The 19367-nt window shown below is 42.6% G+C and overlaps 1 protein-coding gene across 2 annotated transcripts in view; it reads left to right on the top strand.

Moving 5' to 3' along the window:
* LOC127410884 (ena/VASP-like protein) overlaps positions 1-19367 on the top strand; it is a 58867-nt gene that overhangs the window by 2090 nt on the left and 37410 nt on the right. Inside the window, exon 1 of one of the 2 annotated variants that reach the window (XM_051646115.1) lies at positions 5872-6083. The exons of the other annotated variant lie outside the window; for it this stretch is intronic. Coding sequence (XP_051502075.1) covers positions 6034-6083 — 50 coding nt within the window. The 5' untranslated portion in view covers positions 5872-6033. Of the gene's footprint in view, positions 1-5871; positions 6084-19367 lie in introns of those variants that run through there. 2 annotated transcript variants of the gene reach the window in all.

Here is a 19367-nt window from a genome sequence, read left to right as displayed (position 1 = left end):
TTGAAATATATATTTGTAAACAAATGTAAAAAATAAAACATACCTCTTAGAGAGCAGAGACTTTGCAGATAGGATCAACACACTCTCACAGCAAAATCACAGCAGGATTCTTATGACTTTACTAAATTTGGCTAATTCGTATGATATCATGCGACTGCACTCTTTTGAATTCCTACGACTTTCACTACAGCCAATGACGTCGCTGGATATTGTTTCCATCTAATACGCGACAATTACTTGCTTCTGTCACACAAAACAGCTTCCTATCATGTTTACATACTCTACTAATTGGTTAAGTTTAGATAAGGGGTTTAGGTAAGGGCATAATATTAATAAGTATGTCCTTAACACCTCCTGTGCAGAACTCGTGCTTCTGCATTAGACATCTGAGAATTTGCAGGTGATGAAGTCATACCAGTTTATGCAAACAACATCGTGAGAGACCATTTGAAATAGTCACCTCATACATTATGTACGACTTCTCATGAGATCGGGTTGGATAGGATGGTTTGGTTATTTTCCAGATTAATTGCTCATATTTTCACTCTATGTGAGTTTTTTGTTTCCGTATATCGACAGTGTCTGAATTCCTTCCCCAGCAGATTATTCTTGAGAAAACGAGAAAAGACTTAATGATTTGACAAGCGCTGTTTCTGCTCTCATTTACACTAAATAAGCCTCAAAGACTCAAATAGCCACAAAGCAGTATTTTTCATAATGTATTTCCTGCGTTTCTGTCAGATGTGAGCATTATTCAGCAAGGTGCGATCTGTGTCTGATAATACTGTGATAAGAAGCCGCGCTCTAGTTTCCAGCAATGCTTTGTGTTATGAATAAATTATGCAGATTAGTGTGTGCAGCTTAGCTTTACTTCTTGTCGATTTTAGATACACTACTGTTATTTTATTTGTTGTAACTTTCAGTTATTTTCTTTTTGTGATTATTCAAAGCTCAATTTATACTTAATATGTTGTTTTTGCGCAATAGAAAACCAATGGATTGCAGAGAATTTCAAAATAAAAGTCATCAATGTTTCTTAATCTTATAACTTGTTCATTTATTTTGCATGTGTTCACTGGGCACCTGTATCACCTGTAGGATGGGCCGGCACTGTATGCTAGTGCTGGCTTTACTTGGTCTTTGAGTTTAATCGTAGATCGTTCCAAGATTGCTGATGGAGTCCAACAGAAATGGGATGCATGACTATCTGTATCACTCTGCTTCTCTGTATACATGGCTGTCCAAATAGTGGTGGATATTATGATTTATAGTTCATTTTGCTTTTATGAACCGATTTGTTAAGTGACGATTTCTAGAGATTGCATACTTACGCTAGTAGGTGGCTGCAAATTATTGTCTTTTACGTTATGACGGAGTCCTTAAATCATATACTAACCAAATGACTCACGTCAGCATTGCCAAATACATTGAGCTCTATAGAGTGGTGTTATCATTGCCCCCGGTACTGTATTGTGCCATCAAGTGTTGTAACGTGGCATTCAAAGTTCTAACAATTTCAACTTTGATTACCGGGCAATTTGCTTATACGCAAAGTCTGTCTTTGCAACGGTAGTGATTTTCACTTGTTATTTTACCTCACTAATGATGTCTTTTAGAGTACAAAACGACATGACATGTCAACATTTTTGAAGAGATATTGAATATCTCAATTTCTTTTATTAAATATTGACCTTGTTAAATTTTTGAGCAATTATTGAACTAATTTAAATTGACCAAGAACATATAAATACCTTACGAGGCCTCTTATTATTTTCTGTAATCAATTACTTTTTTTTTTCTCTTCTAAGTCCAAATTCATGTTTTCAGTGTTTATTGTGTGCACCTCCTGCTTTGTTGCCGGACAAACTCATAAACTCATTTTGCTGTTATCAACAACAAAGACGTTTTGGTGTAAAGAAGGTTTTCATAGAAACAGGTAACTTCTGAGTTTACAGGACATGAACACTCTGAGTAGAACCTCTGAGTTACCATCTCGTAATTATAGTAATTCCAACAAGATGTGAACGCAGCATAATTGAGCTTGCACTGAACCTGCAACATTCTTTTAATTAGCCTACAAAAGTAAGCTATATATTTAAAAATAAAATGGGTTTCACAGTCCCTATCAGAGATTCAAATCTATGATCTGTTTTAAAGTTTAAAAGTTTTAAGTTTTAAAGTTTTTGGTTTCGTTTTTATTTTTATTTTTTTATTTTTTTTAAGCCACCCACATTTTTAAGTAGATTCGCCTGAAATCACTATAAAGTGTAAGAAAGGGACAGGCCTGGTTCATTAAAAATATGAAAATTCTGTCATACGTTACTCATACAGATGTTGTTCCCAACCTGTATAACTTCCTTTCTTTGGTGGAACACAAAAGGAGATGTTAGGCAGAATGACAGCCTCTGTCACCATTCACATTCATTGCATCATTCTTTCATATACAACAAAAGTGAATGGTGACTGAGACTGTCATTCTGCCTAACATCTCCTTTTGTGTTTCATGGAAGTTATACAGGTTTGGTACAACATGAGTGAGTAAGTAAATGTAAATGATCTTTCATTTTGGGGTGAACTATCCCTTTAAGATATGAAACACAAATGCTCTTGCAGACTGAGTGTATCATCATAATGTACATACAGTACGTTTGTCATTAGCTATATCTGAGTGCATTTATTCTGCAACATTCAAGCCTCACTGAGGTCTGCTGTATGTGTCCGCTTTCCCTTTCCTTTAGTCTCTTTCTGTCTGGGCTAAAAGGAAGTCTTAAATTGTGCTGGACCAGTTGACGTTCTCACCAACAGGAAACTGAGTAACCGGTTCAGTGGAATGATTTATTCAACTCTTGACTCCCAGAGCAAAAGTCTGTACTTCCCAGTGTAGGCTATTTTTAGCAGTAGCGCTCCATCCTGGTTAGGTTAAGGCATTCACTCCCCTATCGACCATATGTATTGAGTGTACAGAACTATTCTGTAGAGCTCTTTACACACACTGAACATTGGGAGCTGTTGATAAGGTGAGCTGTGCTGTTAGTGAAGTAGCACACAAGATTTGTGTATGTTCACTGTGTATTTGTGAGCACATAGATGTGCACTGAATGTTACAAGTGCAATCAAAGATCTTCAGAGGTCTTCTGTGTCAGACTTAATAGCTGTCGATCAATTTAGTATTAGACTCTTTTTCAATAAGCACAAACAGTTCTTAGACCATTTGCATTGCTGCTAGGATAATTGTCGGAATGTTTTGCCATTTTCATTTTTATTGACTTGCAAGCAAAGAGGGTATTTCCTGGAAGTGTTTACTTTTGTGTAATTTCACTGATACCGTGGAGATGTAAAATCCAGCTGTCATGATTCATTTTGTTTTTCATGAATCAGGTAGGTAGTCTGCCAGGATAAAGACCTTTTTGCCACTATGTGGTACAGTGTTTTATTGAGCTACACTATACGGTATATGCTTTCTTAAAAGTGACATTTTAAGAAAGAATTAAAAATCAAAATCTCACCTTCATGATCTTCTGCAGCGATGTTATTTGTCCTTCTTATAAAAAAAACTATTGTTCTTTTTGGACCATTTCACCATGAAGGTTTCCAAATAATTGGCTATTTAAAAATATGTTCCTCACACTTTAGGATTTACACATTTCAATTTTATAACAAAATTCCATCAAATTGAATTGTGTAATTTTTTTAACAAAATTATATTAGTGAAACTTAAAATATTTCATTTTTAAATTTTATTTAGTTAAAGATTACTGGATTAAATTTGATGGAATTTTGTTATGAAATTGAATTGCTTAAATCTTAAAATTATTTTTTCAGAGCAGCTGCAGTGTGTTTAAAAGGATAGTTCTGTCATAATTTGCTCACTCTCATGTAGTTCAAAACCCATATTATTTTCTTTCTGTGGAACTAAGGATGTCAATTTTCAGACATTTTCATGATCAATTGATGTAGAAATTAACGATCAGTTAATCGATTAATTTTTATTTATTTTCCATTTTTCTCCCCAATTTGGAATGCCCAATTCCCAATGCGCTCTAAGTCCTCGTGGTGGCGTAATGACAATCCGGGTGGCGGAGAACGAATCTCAGTTGCCTCCACATCTGAGACCATCAATCTGCACATTTTATCACGTGGCTTGTTGAGCGTGTTTCTGCCGAGAGGTAGCGCATGTGGAGGCTTCACGCTGTTCTCCGCGGCATCCACGCACAACTCACCATGCGCCCCACCGAGAGCGAGAACCACATTATAGCGACCACGAGGAGGTTACCCCATGTGACTCTACCCTCCCTAGCAACCGGGCCAATTTGGTTGCTTAGGAGACCTGGCTGGAGTCACTCAGCACTGGATCTGAACTTGTGACTCCAGGGGTGTAGTCAGCGTAATCGATTAATTGTTAACATTAATACCACAAAATGCACATGGAGGACTCCAAATAATATGTGCATGTAGCCGACTGCAGTAATTTAAATTAATAAGAAATGCATGTATTGGCATTTTCCTCTTAAAATTGTCATCGTTCAGTGCATTTTAATACATTTAGATTAGATTACTGAACACATTTGTTCTGAAATTAATTAATCAACGATTGATAAGCTTAATCTATCAAATTATTAATGACAATTAATCGATTATCGATTAATCATGTTAGTCTCAGCCACCATTCTCTCACTTCATCTTTTTTCAATATTATCCATATAAATAGTGACTGAGGCTATCATTCTGCCCAGCAACTATTTCTTTAACCGTAATATGAATTTCAAAATTTGTAGTGTTGCTAAAAATGTTTTAATTTTATATTACAGATTTGTATTTATTTATTTTTATTTTGTACATTTTTATTGAAGTGTAATTACGATTTCAGAGCTTAAGATGATTCACTTATGTTTTCTTCTTTTGTAAGTCGCTTTGGATAAAAGCGTCTGCCAAATGAATAAATGTAAATGTAAATGTTTAATGTAAACTCAGTAAATATATATATATATATATATATATATATATATATACATATATATATATATATATATATATATATATATATATATATATATATATATATATATATATATACACTACTGGTCAAAAGTTTTGAAACACTCATTCTTTATTATAATTTTTTTTTTTTTTTTGCACATTTTAGAATAATAGTGAAGTCATCAAAACTATGGAATAACATAAATGGAACTATGGGAATTATGTGGTGACTAAACAAAATCCAAAATAAATCAAAACAGTGTTATGTTTTAGCATCTTCAAAGTAGTCACCCTTCACCTAGAATTTGCAGACATGTACTCTTGACATTTTCTCAACCAACTTCTTGAGGTATCAGCCTGGGATGCTTTTTAAACAGTATTGAAGGAGTTCCCATCTATGTTGGGCACTTATTGACTGCTTTTCTTTATTATTTGGTCCAAGTCATCAATTTAAAAAAAAAAAAAATTTTTTATTAAATTTTAGTTTTATAATGAAATAAATTAATATGGTGGCACAATTATATTTTTGTCTACAAAACTAATTTCAAACATTTATGCAAACGCCTTCAGATCAAAAGATTTTTAAGATCATATGAAACATTTCAGTCAAGTGTTTCAAAACTTTTGACTGGTAGTGTATATATATATATATATATATATATATATATATATATATATATATATATATATATATATATGAACACGTGTGTTTTTAAGGATCATGTGTTTTTTCCAATGGAATTGTTCATGTGCTTGAGACTCCTTTAAGGCACAGACCGTTTTCCAATCTTATGAGTGGATAAGAATGGATGTGAGCAGCGCAAGGTGACTGGTCCATATGTGTCACATGTTTCTGTCTTTTCCTTCTCTCTCTCTCCTCATTTCGCTCTCACACATTCCTCTTCTCTTCTCTTGCATTATTCTGTCACTGTATCTCATATGTGAGTGTGCTCCGTGTTTAACTTAGCTGAGAGGATGTGGAATGAAATATGCACACTCTCGTCCTCTGTTTCTTTCATCCGGCTGTAAGGAATCTGTTTTTCCTTTCTCTCCTCTATGTCTTTGGAGCTTCAACGTCCAAATATGTATTCTTTTGATGACTATGGGTAAGAAGAATTTGTCCTCTTTGGTTTTCGTTGTTATCCTGTTTTTGAGTTCCGCTGTGGATTACTGGACTTCCTTTATAAAAAGCTTGTGCTTACTTCTTGATGGTTTAGAACATAATCTGAGTGTTTTTAATATGCTATCTTTGTGGTTTTTTCCCACCAGCTGTTCCCTCAGTGGAATGAGCTGATTCATCTACAACAACATGCTTATGTTCAATAGCTTGACTTGCAGGAAACCCCAAACCGCTCAATGTTTGTCTGTTGAGTCACTTAGAATTTAGAGAAACATGGATTTGAATAAGATACCAGGACACAGGATTGGAATTTTCAGTCTATATTTTTTGGGTTTGATTTTTGCAGTATCAGCAATCTGTTTGTAGTGATATACAAATATAGATGTTGTGGAAGTGCATGTAGAATAAAAATGTAAACAGAAATATGCAACTATTTCATGTTTTTTGGCTTCAACTTTGTAGGAACAACAGTGTTGTTGAGCCAGTTTGGCTGACTTGTGATCTCTTGTATTTGACCTGGGGCAGTGCCAAACTTGTGGTACAACTTTTTTACTAAGGCTGTATTTGGCTTGAAAGGCACCATGCTGAAGAAACTGACAATGATCAACCAGTCTTTGAGGAAAACTAATGCTATTAGTGGCAGTACACATAGCGCAATGTATTAGGGATCACTGAACATTCCTTGAAGATTTGCTGAAACTATACTGATTTTATACAACTGCTTCTTCTCTCTTTCTTTCTCTGGCTCTATTCTGTCTATATTTGTCCCTTACAAAGGGACTGTAATCTAATACATGCCTATTTTTCTTCTTATGCTAGCACACTAATATTTTAAAGTGTTTTCCTTTAAGGATAAGGATTAGGCTAGTTAGTACAATCAAATCAGGAGGTGGGGGAGGGGTGCTGGCCATTTGGTCACTTATCTCTTTACCAAGGTAACTGTTTCCTAGCTAAATATCAAGGTCTGATATCTGGGTTTTTTCTAGTCAACTGGAAGTGTGTCTCTAATGCTTGTTTTGCAGTTCCTTTATCAATAGTGATCAAACCCTGATGTTTTACCTGCTCTTTTAAAGACAAGGGCGTCCAGGAGCAATTGATGGTGTTACCTAGTTGTTAAGGGATCTGGGCCATTATCTTTGTTCCCCTCAGCACAGCACTTAACCTTAGCCACTTAACCTTAGCCTTGGGGCACTGTCCTAGGCTTTTCATATTAGGCATGGTTTATGTATGTTTCACATTTGAGCCTAGTGCACACTACACAACTCAAGCTCATCTTCTTTGATGTTTTGAGTCTCAGATAACACAAGCAACGGTCGTGTAGTGTGCGCACTCCTGCGACAAACCCCGACAAGTCGGAGACGCTGCGACATATTTCAAACCAGCTTGATATCTAGACGTCTTGTTATGTGTGTGCACTGTCCTGATGAGCGAGAGACCGACAATGGGCCACTGCCAATGAAATATAGAAAAAGCGCAAGAGGAGAGCAAGGTATTGGAAAGAAGGAGACAAAAAATAATTCAAAAATAAAATAAAATATCACCCACATCTGCCTTCCCACTTTCCGCAAATGAGCGCAAAAACGGGTTTTTATCAGGAATAAACTGTGCGAGTTTGTGAATTAATTAGTGTAACACAGCTTCACAAACAGAAGGGAAAGAGAACACAGGGAAGCAGGTTTTTCCAGGCTCAGGTAGGACTTTTAATCGGCCACTTCAGTGCTTTACAACTTCACAAACTCATCAGCTTCACAGGCACGTAGTCACTTAAACTCATTAGCTTCATAGGCACGTAGTAACTTAAACACATCAGCTTCACAAACATAACAGATTAAACGTAACAGCTTCAGGAGCACCGTGGCCTTCCTTGTGCCAGACTCTCTTCTCTGCTGGTGGCGTGGCTGCTTATATGCCGCCTCCCCATGCTCACTGGAATTAGAGACAGGTGTTAAACATAATCTAGCTCAGGTGCAAGCGCCCTTACCGCTTTCTCTCTCTCCGGACAGACACTTGACCACACCCCCCCGCCACATATCCCCACCGCCCGACACAGGCCGTGGAGACATCTGGCCTGTCTACCCCCCCCCCCCCCCATTTCTGGAAAGGAAGTCAGCGAAAGCCATCTGCGCTCCCGGTCTATGGACCACCATGAACTTAAACGGCTGAAGAGCCAGATACCAATGGGTGATCTGCACGTTGATATCTTTCATGCGGTGGAGCCATTGGAGTGGGGCGTGATCCGAGCAGAGGGTGAAGGCCGCCCCGACAGGCAGTACCGGAGAGTGAGGACCACCCACTTGATGGCGAGTCACTCCTTTTCTACGGTGCTGTACTTAGTCTCCCTCAGCAAGAGCTTGCGGCTAATGTACAGCACCGGGTACTCCTCCCCCTCCACCACCTGCGAGAGCACGGCCCCCAGCCCCCTGTCTGAAGCGTCCGTCTGCAAGACATAAGGGAGAGAGAAATCGGGTGAATGTAAAAGCAGCCCCCCATAAAGTGCGGCTTTAACCTGCGTGAACGCCTGTTGACACTGCTCCATCCACTGGACCAGGTCTGGAGATCAGTCAGTGGGCTGGTGATATCCGAATAATTAGGCACGAATCTCCTATAATAGCCAGCCAGCCCCAGGAACTGTCTCACCCCCTTTTTGGTCTTGGGCCTCGGGCAGGTCGCAATCGCTGCAGTCTTGTCAATTTGGGGACACACCTGCCCGTGGCCCAAGTGGAACCCCAGATACCGTACCTCCACCAGCCCAATCGCACACTTCTTGGGGTTTGCTGTGAGTCTCAGTGAACTCAGAACCGCCCTCAGATGCTGCATGTGCCGCTGCCAATCATTGCTGTAAATGATGATGTCATCTAAGTAGGCAGCGGCATAAGCCGAATGCGGTCTGAGGATTCAGTCCATGAGATGCTGAAACGTAGCCGGGACTCCAAACAAACCGAACGGAAGCGTCACAAATTGGTGTAATCTAAACGGTGTGGAGAAGGCTGTTTTTTCACAGGAAATTGGTGTTAAGGGGAACTGCCAATAACCCTTTGTCAAATCCAGTGTCGAATATAATCAAGCAGTGCCCAACCGTTCGAGCAACTCATCGACGCGAGGCATTGGGTATGCATAAAATTTAGACACCGCGTTGACTTTTCTATAATCCACACATAACCATACAGACCCGTCATTCTTAGGGACCAGAACAACCGGGCTGGACCAATCACTGTGGGATTCCTCTATTACCCCCATATCGAACATTGCATCCAATTCTTCCCGGACAATTTTCTTTTTGTGCTTGGGAAATCGTAGGGACAACTATGTACCACCACACCTGGCTCGATGTGGTGCTGGATGAGCGACCTGGTACGATCCGGTAGAGGGGAAACACGTCTGCAAACTCCTGTTGCATTTTGGCAACCTCTGCGAGTTGATATGGTGAGAGGTGGTCTCTGCAAGTGACCGGGGTGAAACGATTATGTTTTGTATTCACCTCTGGCCAAAGATCTGCCCTCTCTGGAACTACTGAAGCCAACATCACAGGGACTGCCTCCCTACACAATTTCAGGAGGTTGAGGTGATATATTTGAGGTTCACTTAACCTCATAATCGAGATCCCCCACTCGTCGTGTGACCTCAAAGGATCCTTGTCACTTGGCGAGTAATTTGGAGCTCGATGTGGGGAGTAATACGAGTACCTTATCTCCCAGTGCAAATTCCCACAGCCGAGTTCCCCTGTTATACAGTCGGCTCTGTCGTTCTTGAGCTTGGAGCAAATTCTCCTGTGTTAGTTGCCCCAAAGTGTGGAGTTTTGCTCTAAGATCAAGAACGTATTGAATTTCCTTTTTACTGGATGAAGGTCCCTCCTCCCAAGCTTCGCATATGACATCAAGTACGCCGCGCGGGCGCCGCCCATACAGCAGCTCGAGTGGGGAAAACCCAGTGGAGTCTTGCGGGACCTCTCGTACTGTGAATAACAGGGAATCGAGCCATTTGTCCCAATTTCTAGCATCCTCGTGCACGAACTTACGAATCATGTTTTTAAGGGTTTTATTAAATTGCTCCACCAGGCCATCTGTTTGTGGTTGGTAAATGCTGGTGCGGATTGATTTAATGCCCAATAATTCGTAAAGCTTGCGTAGTGTCTGTGACATAAAGGTTGTGCCCTGATCGGTGAGGATTTCTTTCGGAATCCCCACCCGGGAGATTATTTTGAAGAGTGCCTCCGCAGCACTATGTGCTGAGATGCTGCGTAGAGGCACTGCTTCTGGATATCATGTTGCATAGTCCACAATGACCAATACAAAGCGATGTCTGCGTGCTGACTGCTCTAATGGCCCGACGAGATCCATTCCAATTCTCTCGAAGGGGACCTCGATCAGCGGAAGGGGGCGCAATGGCGCTTTTGGGGTGGCCAGTGGATTCTCCAGCTGACATTCGTGGCATGCCGCACACCACCTGCGGACATCGCCGCCAATGCCCGGCCAATAAAAACGGGCTATTAGGTGGTTCAGTGTATTCCTTTCCCCTAGATGACCCGCCATGGGATTATAATGAGCTGCCTGGAACACCATTTCCCGACAGCTCTGTAGGGCTTTACTGGTTGTTTAGATCAGTGTTACTATCAGAAATAATTGGTAATTATTTCTTTAGTTATTAATTAATATTTAAATTAATTAGTTGAATCTAACTCATTAAAACCTCATATGGGGCTCCAGTAAAAGTAGTGCGCTACGTTTAGGAGCGGGTTTGGTTATTAGCAATAATTAATAATTATCAAAGACAATTATTATTTATTAAAATCAATAGAACATTGATGAGCATCAATGTTAGCTTTTTCAAATACTTTAAATCAACAATTATCAAAGATAATCGTTAATTGTTAACATCGATGAAACATTAATTAAAATTAACACTAGCTTATTGATCATTCAAATTCAACAATCATCAAAGATAATTATCAATTATCAAAAATCAATAGAATATTAATAAGGATTAACATTGACGGGGCACCACCCTGGAATCAGGGACTAATAACCAGATTGTATAACAGTCTCAATATTAGATTGTTTTCTTTGGAAAATCGACATCCGAAGAATATCGATTTTCGGGAAAAAAAAACAATGAATGAAGGCTTGAATCCGAGCACTGACATCCCGTCAGCATGACACAGGTGTATGCAAAACAAACCAAAACACTTCTCTTTGAAATATAACAAAGTTTATTTATGCAGTAATATCAATTAATAATTAATACAATGCAGTCAATAAACTTCCGACATACAACTACAAACTAAACAGTGATAGGATTAGATATGGAAATCAAAATAATCCTATAACACATGAGGGTGTGTGTGTGAGTGTGTGTGTGTGTGTGTGTAAGGAGGGATGCGCACAAAATGGCGGACGTGACTGTCGTGGAGAGTATGTTACGCGAGACTTCCGTCCAGGGAATATGACCGCGAATGTGGGCGGAGAGAAACCAGTCAATGGTAGCTTAGGGACAAAGCTGAACTTTATCACGAAGCTATCTACTAGCCAAAAATGTGTGCCAGAATGTTTGTGAGGGGTCGTGTGTGTGTGTGTGTGTGTGTGTGTGTGTGTGTGTGTGTGTGTGTGTGTTTGTGTGGTTAGTACGAGAGAGAGAGAGAGAGAGAGAGAGAGAGAATTAAGTGACGGCCCCAAAGCCGATTTCACGATCGTGGGAGAGAAAGCAGCTGTTAGTTTATCACTCAGAGACACGGTGGACGGCTCGTAAACAGTCCCGCGTTCTTTGATTCTTTAATGGATAAACTCAGTTTGCCGGTCTCACCCGCGATGGCGAAAATGCACAACAGTCCGATTTGGTTGGACCACAATACAGCAAGTCAAATTTGTGATAATTAATACCCTGAGTATTAATAATGACCGGACATGGCGGTCCGTAAACTGTACAAGCAAAAACCTTGAAACACAAGAATAACACACTATAATATTCTATCTCTGCCCAGACGTAAACCTCTTACTTGAATCACATGAGGATGCAGGTGGAATGTGTGTTCATCCGTCCTTTAACTCATACTCGGTTCCTCGAGGCTTGGGTGATGACGGGAGGCCGTTTCCTCGCTCTGTCGGCGGGCGGTACGGCTGCTGATTCTCGGCGGGCTGGTGGAGAAATCAGAAACGTCGACTTGATTGAAGATGGAAGAGAAATCTTTAATCTCTTCACTTCTGCAGGCAAATGGATGAAGATGCGGATTGCTCGGCGGTCTCCTTCGGATCCGTTAGAGTGTTCGGTTGAACACAGAGTATTCTCAACTCGTCCAGCGAGATGGAGATTGTATGTCCACAGTTTCAAATCGTTGTTCGGGCCGAACAGTTCTTAATGGTTCACAGTAACCTGTGGGTTACGCCATCCATGTATTCCTGATAGGAAAGAAAATGGTTGCACAGTCTATACAGTTCATTAGAGTTCACAGAGGCTTTATCGTCTGGACAGAGATTGTGGCACATCTGGGCATAGAACTTCTAGCTAAAACTAAAACTATATTCATCACACATAAACATTTCAAGTTATTGGAAGGCACAGCATTAACCATAACACAATCCTTTGTTGTTCTTTGGTCATAACACAACATCAAAGTAGAACCTGACATTGGTTACTAGGAACAAAATGTTAGAGGAAAGGAGGGTTAAAGGTTAAAAGGCTTATCTTTGGAAATGATTGGGGTTAACCTGTGGGATGGGCTCAGACTGGTGTGTAAAACGCGGCTGTACGAGGAGTGAGTCCAGTCTGGCCTGTAGGTGTTGAATGTACCTGTACATGGCATGTGCAGTAATTGCGATGATGATCCAACCACTAAAGAGGAGCCAGAGGGCAACCAAACTGATAGGGTTTTCTCGGTAAGATGACGATCAGCTTATTTGACTAGGAAATATAGTGGTCAAGCCAGTCGGTTTGTGACTGAACTTCACTAATTTCATCCCTTCAGCCTGAAGCTGCTGTCAAAGGGTGTCATCAACGGTGAGGCTGTGACCTCTAAATGCGTCCATGATCTCAATTTCTGCATCATGTTTGTCGACGTTGAGATGGAGGACAATATCGTCAATGTGCACGGTGGCTCCTTTGGGGAATGATTAAAAACACCATTTGGTTTGGTAGCCTTAGTTTAGTGGCTGTATCATGGCGGTTGTATGACATTGGGATTTCAGTGGCTGGTGTGTTAACGAGCCAGCGATTGCCTGCTCGCTCTACCCTTGTGTCTGTTCCTTCATTTTTGATGGACATGCTACCATGACACTTGTTCAGGGAGGTATTTAGTCACCTCTCTAACAAAGGGGTTGTGTTTGGACAAACCCAATGAATGTCCTTTGTCTTGGTACATGTTAAGGTTAGGGATAAGGTAGAGCAAGGGGTCCTCATCATGATAGGCGAGTGTTGGTGGTGTTTTGAGGTGAATGTGTGCATTACCTCTCTGAAAACCAACATTAAATACGGACTTTAATCTATATATATTCTGCCTATGACGGTAGATTGAGGATAAATCCTATTTTGAGGTTCTGAGGATTTACATGGATTGGAATTTCAATGCCAAAACTATATGCCAGGTGTATCTGTGAAGGTTGCACAATGGAGATAGTAGCAGATCTAAGGATTTGTTCGACAAGGTCTAGGGAGACCAGGTAAGCTGGAATCCTTCCACCCCTCAGACTGTTGACTGAGGAGCTAATTTCCCTGAGGAGGTCCTGCATTAGATCTCTAACTATACGCACATAAATTGTCTTCTCTGACAAAATCCCTAAAGCATGCAAAGTGTTATTGATAAAAACGGAGTGCAAATTTACAGTGACTATAGTACCCTGAAGGGTTTTATTCAGGCCCTGTAATTGTTCTTATTGGAGTCGTCGTCTCTGCTGGATTTTTGGACGATGGCGACTTGTCCATCTGAAGCTGGCAAACTGTTTTCTGGACCAAGTGGTCTCGGTATGTCAACCTGAGCCCACGTGTCCACGACGGCAGTCAATGAGCAGAGCCAATCGGTTCAGTAGGTCCTGGCCAACTAACAGTGGTTCCGTATTAATGGGACATATGTAAACAGGGTCTATTAGCATCATCCCTTGAAAGGTAATGTCGATCCACACCTGTTTTGTGATAGACGACCTCTTGCGTGTAGCTTGTGATGCTTACGTTGCAGGTCTCTGTCTATAACGGTTTGCCAAGGGTGAGCTTTGCTCTAGCCACCTCTGTGAAGGTGTTGGAACCCCTTAAACTTATTTCGGAACCAGTGTCGAGTAGTGCGTGGGAGCTGAATGACCCATGTGTCAGGCGTTGCCCTTACGGTACAGATCGCCCAAGAAGGTCAGAAAAGGAGGGTGTGGCATGTTAGGAGTGACTGTTTTGGGGAGCAACTTGGAACCTGTTCCCCTTTTCCTGACCTACAAAGTAAACTTTGGTGTTAACAGGAGGGGGTACATCGTCTAGTCATACTGACGGGGTTTCAGTGCCGTGTTCCTTTGAGGAGGTCGGCGGACCTGGTGAACAATGGAGCACGTCAAGCTTAGTTACTAACTCAGTCAAGCATCTCCTTATATCCTCCATTTCCTCTCTCAAATCTTGTTCTCTGAGGGGATTTGAAACCTTGCCTACCCACTCACCTTCTTGTTTGGGTTTTTGTTCGAACCATGCCTTACCTTTTGGCTGGCAAATGTTTTGTTGTTTAGGCCTGCCGTGACCCTGGGGGGGTGTCTGGTCACCACTCCCCTGTTTTTGTTGCGTACCCTGCTGGCGGGGTGATCGGCGCCTCTGGGGTCCTGTTCTAGCATTCACCTTAACGCGAGGCATTTTGTTGCCTTCAAGCGCTAGGTCTGCACATTCTGAGGCTTGGATCCCCAGGGCTCTGGCGTCGCCTTCATGCCCTCGGGCAGGGTGCACACGTGTCTCCCATGCCAGTTGCACGTACTTTCTGATTTCCTGCATGGTGGGGTTGCCCGTTTTGCAGTGCATCGTGACATCATATCGCACGCACTCATGGAGGTTGTGAAGTAAAAGAGACTTGAAAGCTCGTTCCTCCTCCAGACCTGGTGCGTTACTTCCTTGGAAGTATGTGGTTTTCAGGCATCTATAATACTCACGCGGAGGCTCGTGCCTCTTCTGGGTGATGGCAAAAGCAGCTATGGTAGCGGAGGCTTCGTCGATATACAGCAAATACTCCTCGTGTAGGGCTTTACACAGAGCTGAGTAGCGGTTTCGTGTACCAGTCGGTAGCGTTTCCATGAATGCATGGACACTCCTTACCGTGGTCTTACATATGAGCTTGAGTTTTTCACGCGATGAAGCGTAAGGCAAGTCAACTAGGCAGTGCTCAATTTCCCTAAGATAATTGTCGATGTTTGAATCTCAGTTACTTGGGTCAAAGCGTTCTATGTCCCCTGCGAGGGACTCGAGTTGTCGGATACGCAAGCGTTGGTGGCGGTATGACCACGGGTCGTCCAAGTCATCTGAAACACCGTAGTCACTCGGATCGCTATAGCGATGAGGACAACTTCCACTCCTTCGTGGTGGGGAAGGAGTCCAGTCGACGCGTGCGTACAGCTCCCTGGCTAATGGGATCTTTGAGCCGCTTACACCACTCTGGGCTTGAAAATAATTGTCCCCCCTCCGTGGTGTGGAATCAGTCGGTTTGAAACGCACGGTGGCGTGACTGAAAACTGACTGAGGAGGGCAACTGTAAGGAGGGGCACCTGCATCCAACCAGCGGGCCACTGGAAGAGCTTGAAAGGTGTCTTGGACACAGAGTATTCTCAACTCGTCCAGCGAGATGGAGATTGTATGGCCACAGTTTCAAATCGGATGTTACTTCCTTGTGTCACGAGGCTGCACCGGAGAGCAGCGATGAGCTGCGTCTACACACGGCAAGCAAAGTTGCTGGAAGCAAATCCCGGAAGCATTTCAGAGGTATTTCTACTCCTGATGATGTCATGGTTGAGGGACGTTCTGTTGTGTGCCTCATCCAATAGGAGTTGAGAGTTCGATCCTTTAGTGAGCATGGCTTCATGGGATTTGTAGTCTGTTTTGGACTCCCTTTGTTTGATTTTGGCGCGGTTTTTATCAGTAAGATTTACCAGAATAAGCGGATGGTATGGCGGGAACTAACTGCGGCTTCCACTCTATGTTTTGTTCCCCGAAATTTAATCACAAGGGTCACCACAGGGTAGTTGTGAATATCCTCATGCACACACTTCACCCTCACTGTTTTAGCTGTGCCCAAAGCCTCGTGTTGAACCAAGCGTTGGTGGATAGTGGTTTGATTACAACCCGTGTCCACCAATGCTTGGTGAGTACCCCCCCTTGACACTTACTGGTATCCGGTACACTCTGGCCCGATCGGGGGCAGCCTGTGGACTCCTCGCCTCCGCGGGGCAGGAACGGGCTCTGGGGAGAGAGCAGAGTGAGAGAGAAGAGGGGAGGGGGAAGAGAACAGGGAGAAAGCAGGGGGAGGGGAGAGAGAGTGGGAGGGCTCTTCCGCCTTCGGGTACGCCGCCATATTGTCCTCCGCCAATCGAACAGCCTCCTCCAGCAACGCCGGGTGGTGGCACTGGACCCATTCCACCATTCTTCGCAGTAGTCGATGGACGAGCTGCTCCAGTACCACCTGATCGATTACTCCCTCGACGTCATGATCCCCCGCCAACAGCCATCTCCGGCAGGCATCTCAGAGCTGTTGGGTGAAGGCAAACGGGCGGCCGGTCGTCTCCAACTCCGGACTGCGGCCAACCCGCTGCAGGATGGTCTTCTTCAGGTCCTCATAAGCCAGGAGGTTTGCCGCCGGCAGTTGTTTTGCTGCGAGCTCCAGATCTCAGCGGTCTGCTCAAACAAGTCGAGGAAGGCTTCCGGGTCATCCTCCGCCCCCATCTCCAGAAGCGTGGGTGGGGGCATGGGGCTGTGGTTGTCCGGGGACGTGGCCGGGGCTCTCTCCTTGCTGAGAAGACTCCGGATAGGTCCATGCCGGTCCTCTGCTTGAGCCGAAGGACCTTGAAGATCCGGCGATCTTGATCTTGCTGGAGCTGAAGCAGGGATTGTTGGTGGGACTGGTGTAGGCCAGCAAGGGATTTGAGGATCTTCAAGATCCCGGGTTTCAGCACCAGTGTAACTCAGCTTCACAAACAGAAGGGAAGGAGAACACAGGGAAGCAGGTTTTTCCAGGCTCAAGTAGGACTTTTAATCGGCACTTCAATGCTTTACAACTTCACAACTCATCAGCTTCACTGGCACGTAGTCACTTAAACTCATTAGCTTCACAGGCACATAGTAACTTAAACACATCAGCTTCACAAACATAACAGATTAAACGTAACAGCTTCAGGAGCACCGTGGCCTTCCTTGTGCCAGACTCTCTCTCTTCTCTGCTGGTGGCATGGCTGCTTATATGCCGCTCTCCCCATGCTCACTGGAATTAGAGACAGGTGTTAAACATAATCTAGCTCAGGTGCAAGCACACTTACCGCTTTCTCTCTCTCTGGACGAACGCTTGACCACGCCCCTGCTGCCACAATTAGTTATCACAGTTTTAACATGCGTTTTGGGCGATCCCTTTCAAACGTGATGACACTAAAGAAATCTGTAACGGTCCAAAATGTTTTGACATTTGTCCACTTAGTCCATATTCAGACATTTGGCAGCGGAGCACTGCCTAATAAAACAAGAGTTTAAACTTTGCCGGTTATGTGCAAATTTAAAGGGAAATAACCGTCCAGTCATACATTTTAAAAAGCAAATGCATGATCTTGCACAAGAACTTCACAAAGTTCTTCAGTGTGTCTTATATTAACATGCAGAGACACAGATATGAGAAGCATGCACATTAGAAGTTCAGTATCAGGCACTGCATTAAAATAACTCTAAATAACTTCTGTTCTAACTGTCATGTTTGCGAATAATAACTGTGCACAGTTTTTTTTAGCACTTCTTATTCTTTTACTTTTTTTTACTTTATTATCATTCAGTAAAACAGATGTAATGATTGATGTACAGTATGTCCTCATGAAATCAGAGACTCTCCTCTCAAAATCTGAACACAAGTGGTCAAAAGAGACGACCTGGTGTAAAGGTGATGTGTCTCGCTTGTACACTTTTGATTTGATCACCCAAAACATATCTGTGGCGGGGTGAGCAAGAGACAGACGCAGTGGGTGTGGTGTCAGGCCTCGCATTTATTAGAAATAATAATAAACATAACTTGTTCAAAAAGGGCATAAAGTATCCATTGGGAAAAAGTGTCCAGAATAAAGGGGGATCTGGCACCCTCGCGGTGAATGGGGCTACGTAAAGGAAAGATGGTGGAGAAAGGGTGAGGTCCAGGTATAATAGATGGGGTCATGCAGCCGCGATGCACTCCTCTACTTAATCTGGCCGTGAGGGGTGACAGCTTTCTGGGCGGCGCAGCATCCTGGCCCGCCGGCCGTGACGTGCTCCAATCCCAGGTGTCACATCTAATTTGCACCGGACCTTCCCCAATCTATTCCTGGACCTGCAAGGACACCAGTGTGTATATACGAGAAGATAGAAGCAAGCATCCCAAGGAGAGGTGTGCTTTACGTTCTTATAGCAGTGGTGATGAAGCCTTATTTACATCAGATGCGTCTCATCATCCGCTTCCCAAACGAGGCTTATTAAATTGCACGTCTCCTCTTTCTTGCCCACTCCCCTTGTGAGCCTGGCTGAAGGATGGCCATCAGAGGTCGGGTGACAGTAACGAGAGGGAGGGGTGGGTCTTTCCACCACAGCATCTTAACACCAGGTGTACAAAGGGCCTCAGTCAGGGACGAAGGGTCATGTAGTTGATACACCCATTCTGCAATCAGTCATGTAGTTTGTGCACCAGAACGATGGAAAACAACACTGTGAGTTGCAGGGCGCCAGCTGTAAGTCATGTAGTGTGTGCATGGCTTTAAATGTATGTCTGTGTTTCAAAAGGAGTTAGCACAACTTTTAACCCTGTGTTATGAATTAGGGTGTGAACATTGTGAAACATTAACCCAGGATTAAAAACTCTTATTATTTATTTACCCTCATGTCATTTCATGGCTTTCTTTCTTCTGCGGAACTCTAAAGGAAATATTTTTAATAATCTAAACCAGTTACCGCTGTTCATTCCAATAGCAGTGGAAAGTGAATCTTCTAGAAGTGAAGCTTCAAAAAGGATGCAAAAGTTTAATAAATGTAGCCTAGAACTTGCTTTGTTTTTGCTTTAAATAACACAAGTTTTGGTGTGAAAATATGATCGTGCAGGGGTTAAGCGAACAAGCTT

This window comes from Myxocyprinus asiaticus, chromosome 20 (genome assembly GCF_019703515.2).
Source record: "Myxocyprinus asiaticus isolate MX2 ecotype Aquarium Trade chromosome 20, UBuf_Myxa_2, whole genome shotgun sequence".
Classification (NCBI taxonomy): Eukaryota; Metazoa; Chordata; class Actinopteri; order Cypriniformes; family Catostomidae; genus Myxocyprinus; species Myxocyprinus asiaticus.
This window is presented reverse-complemented; position numbering and strand designations above follow the sequence as displayed.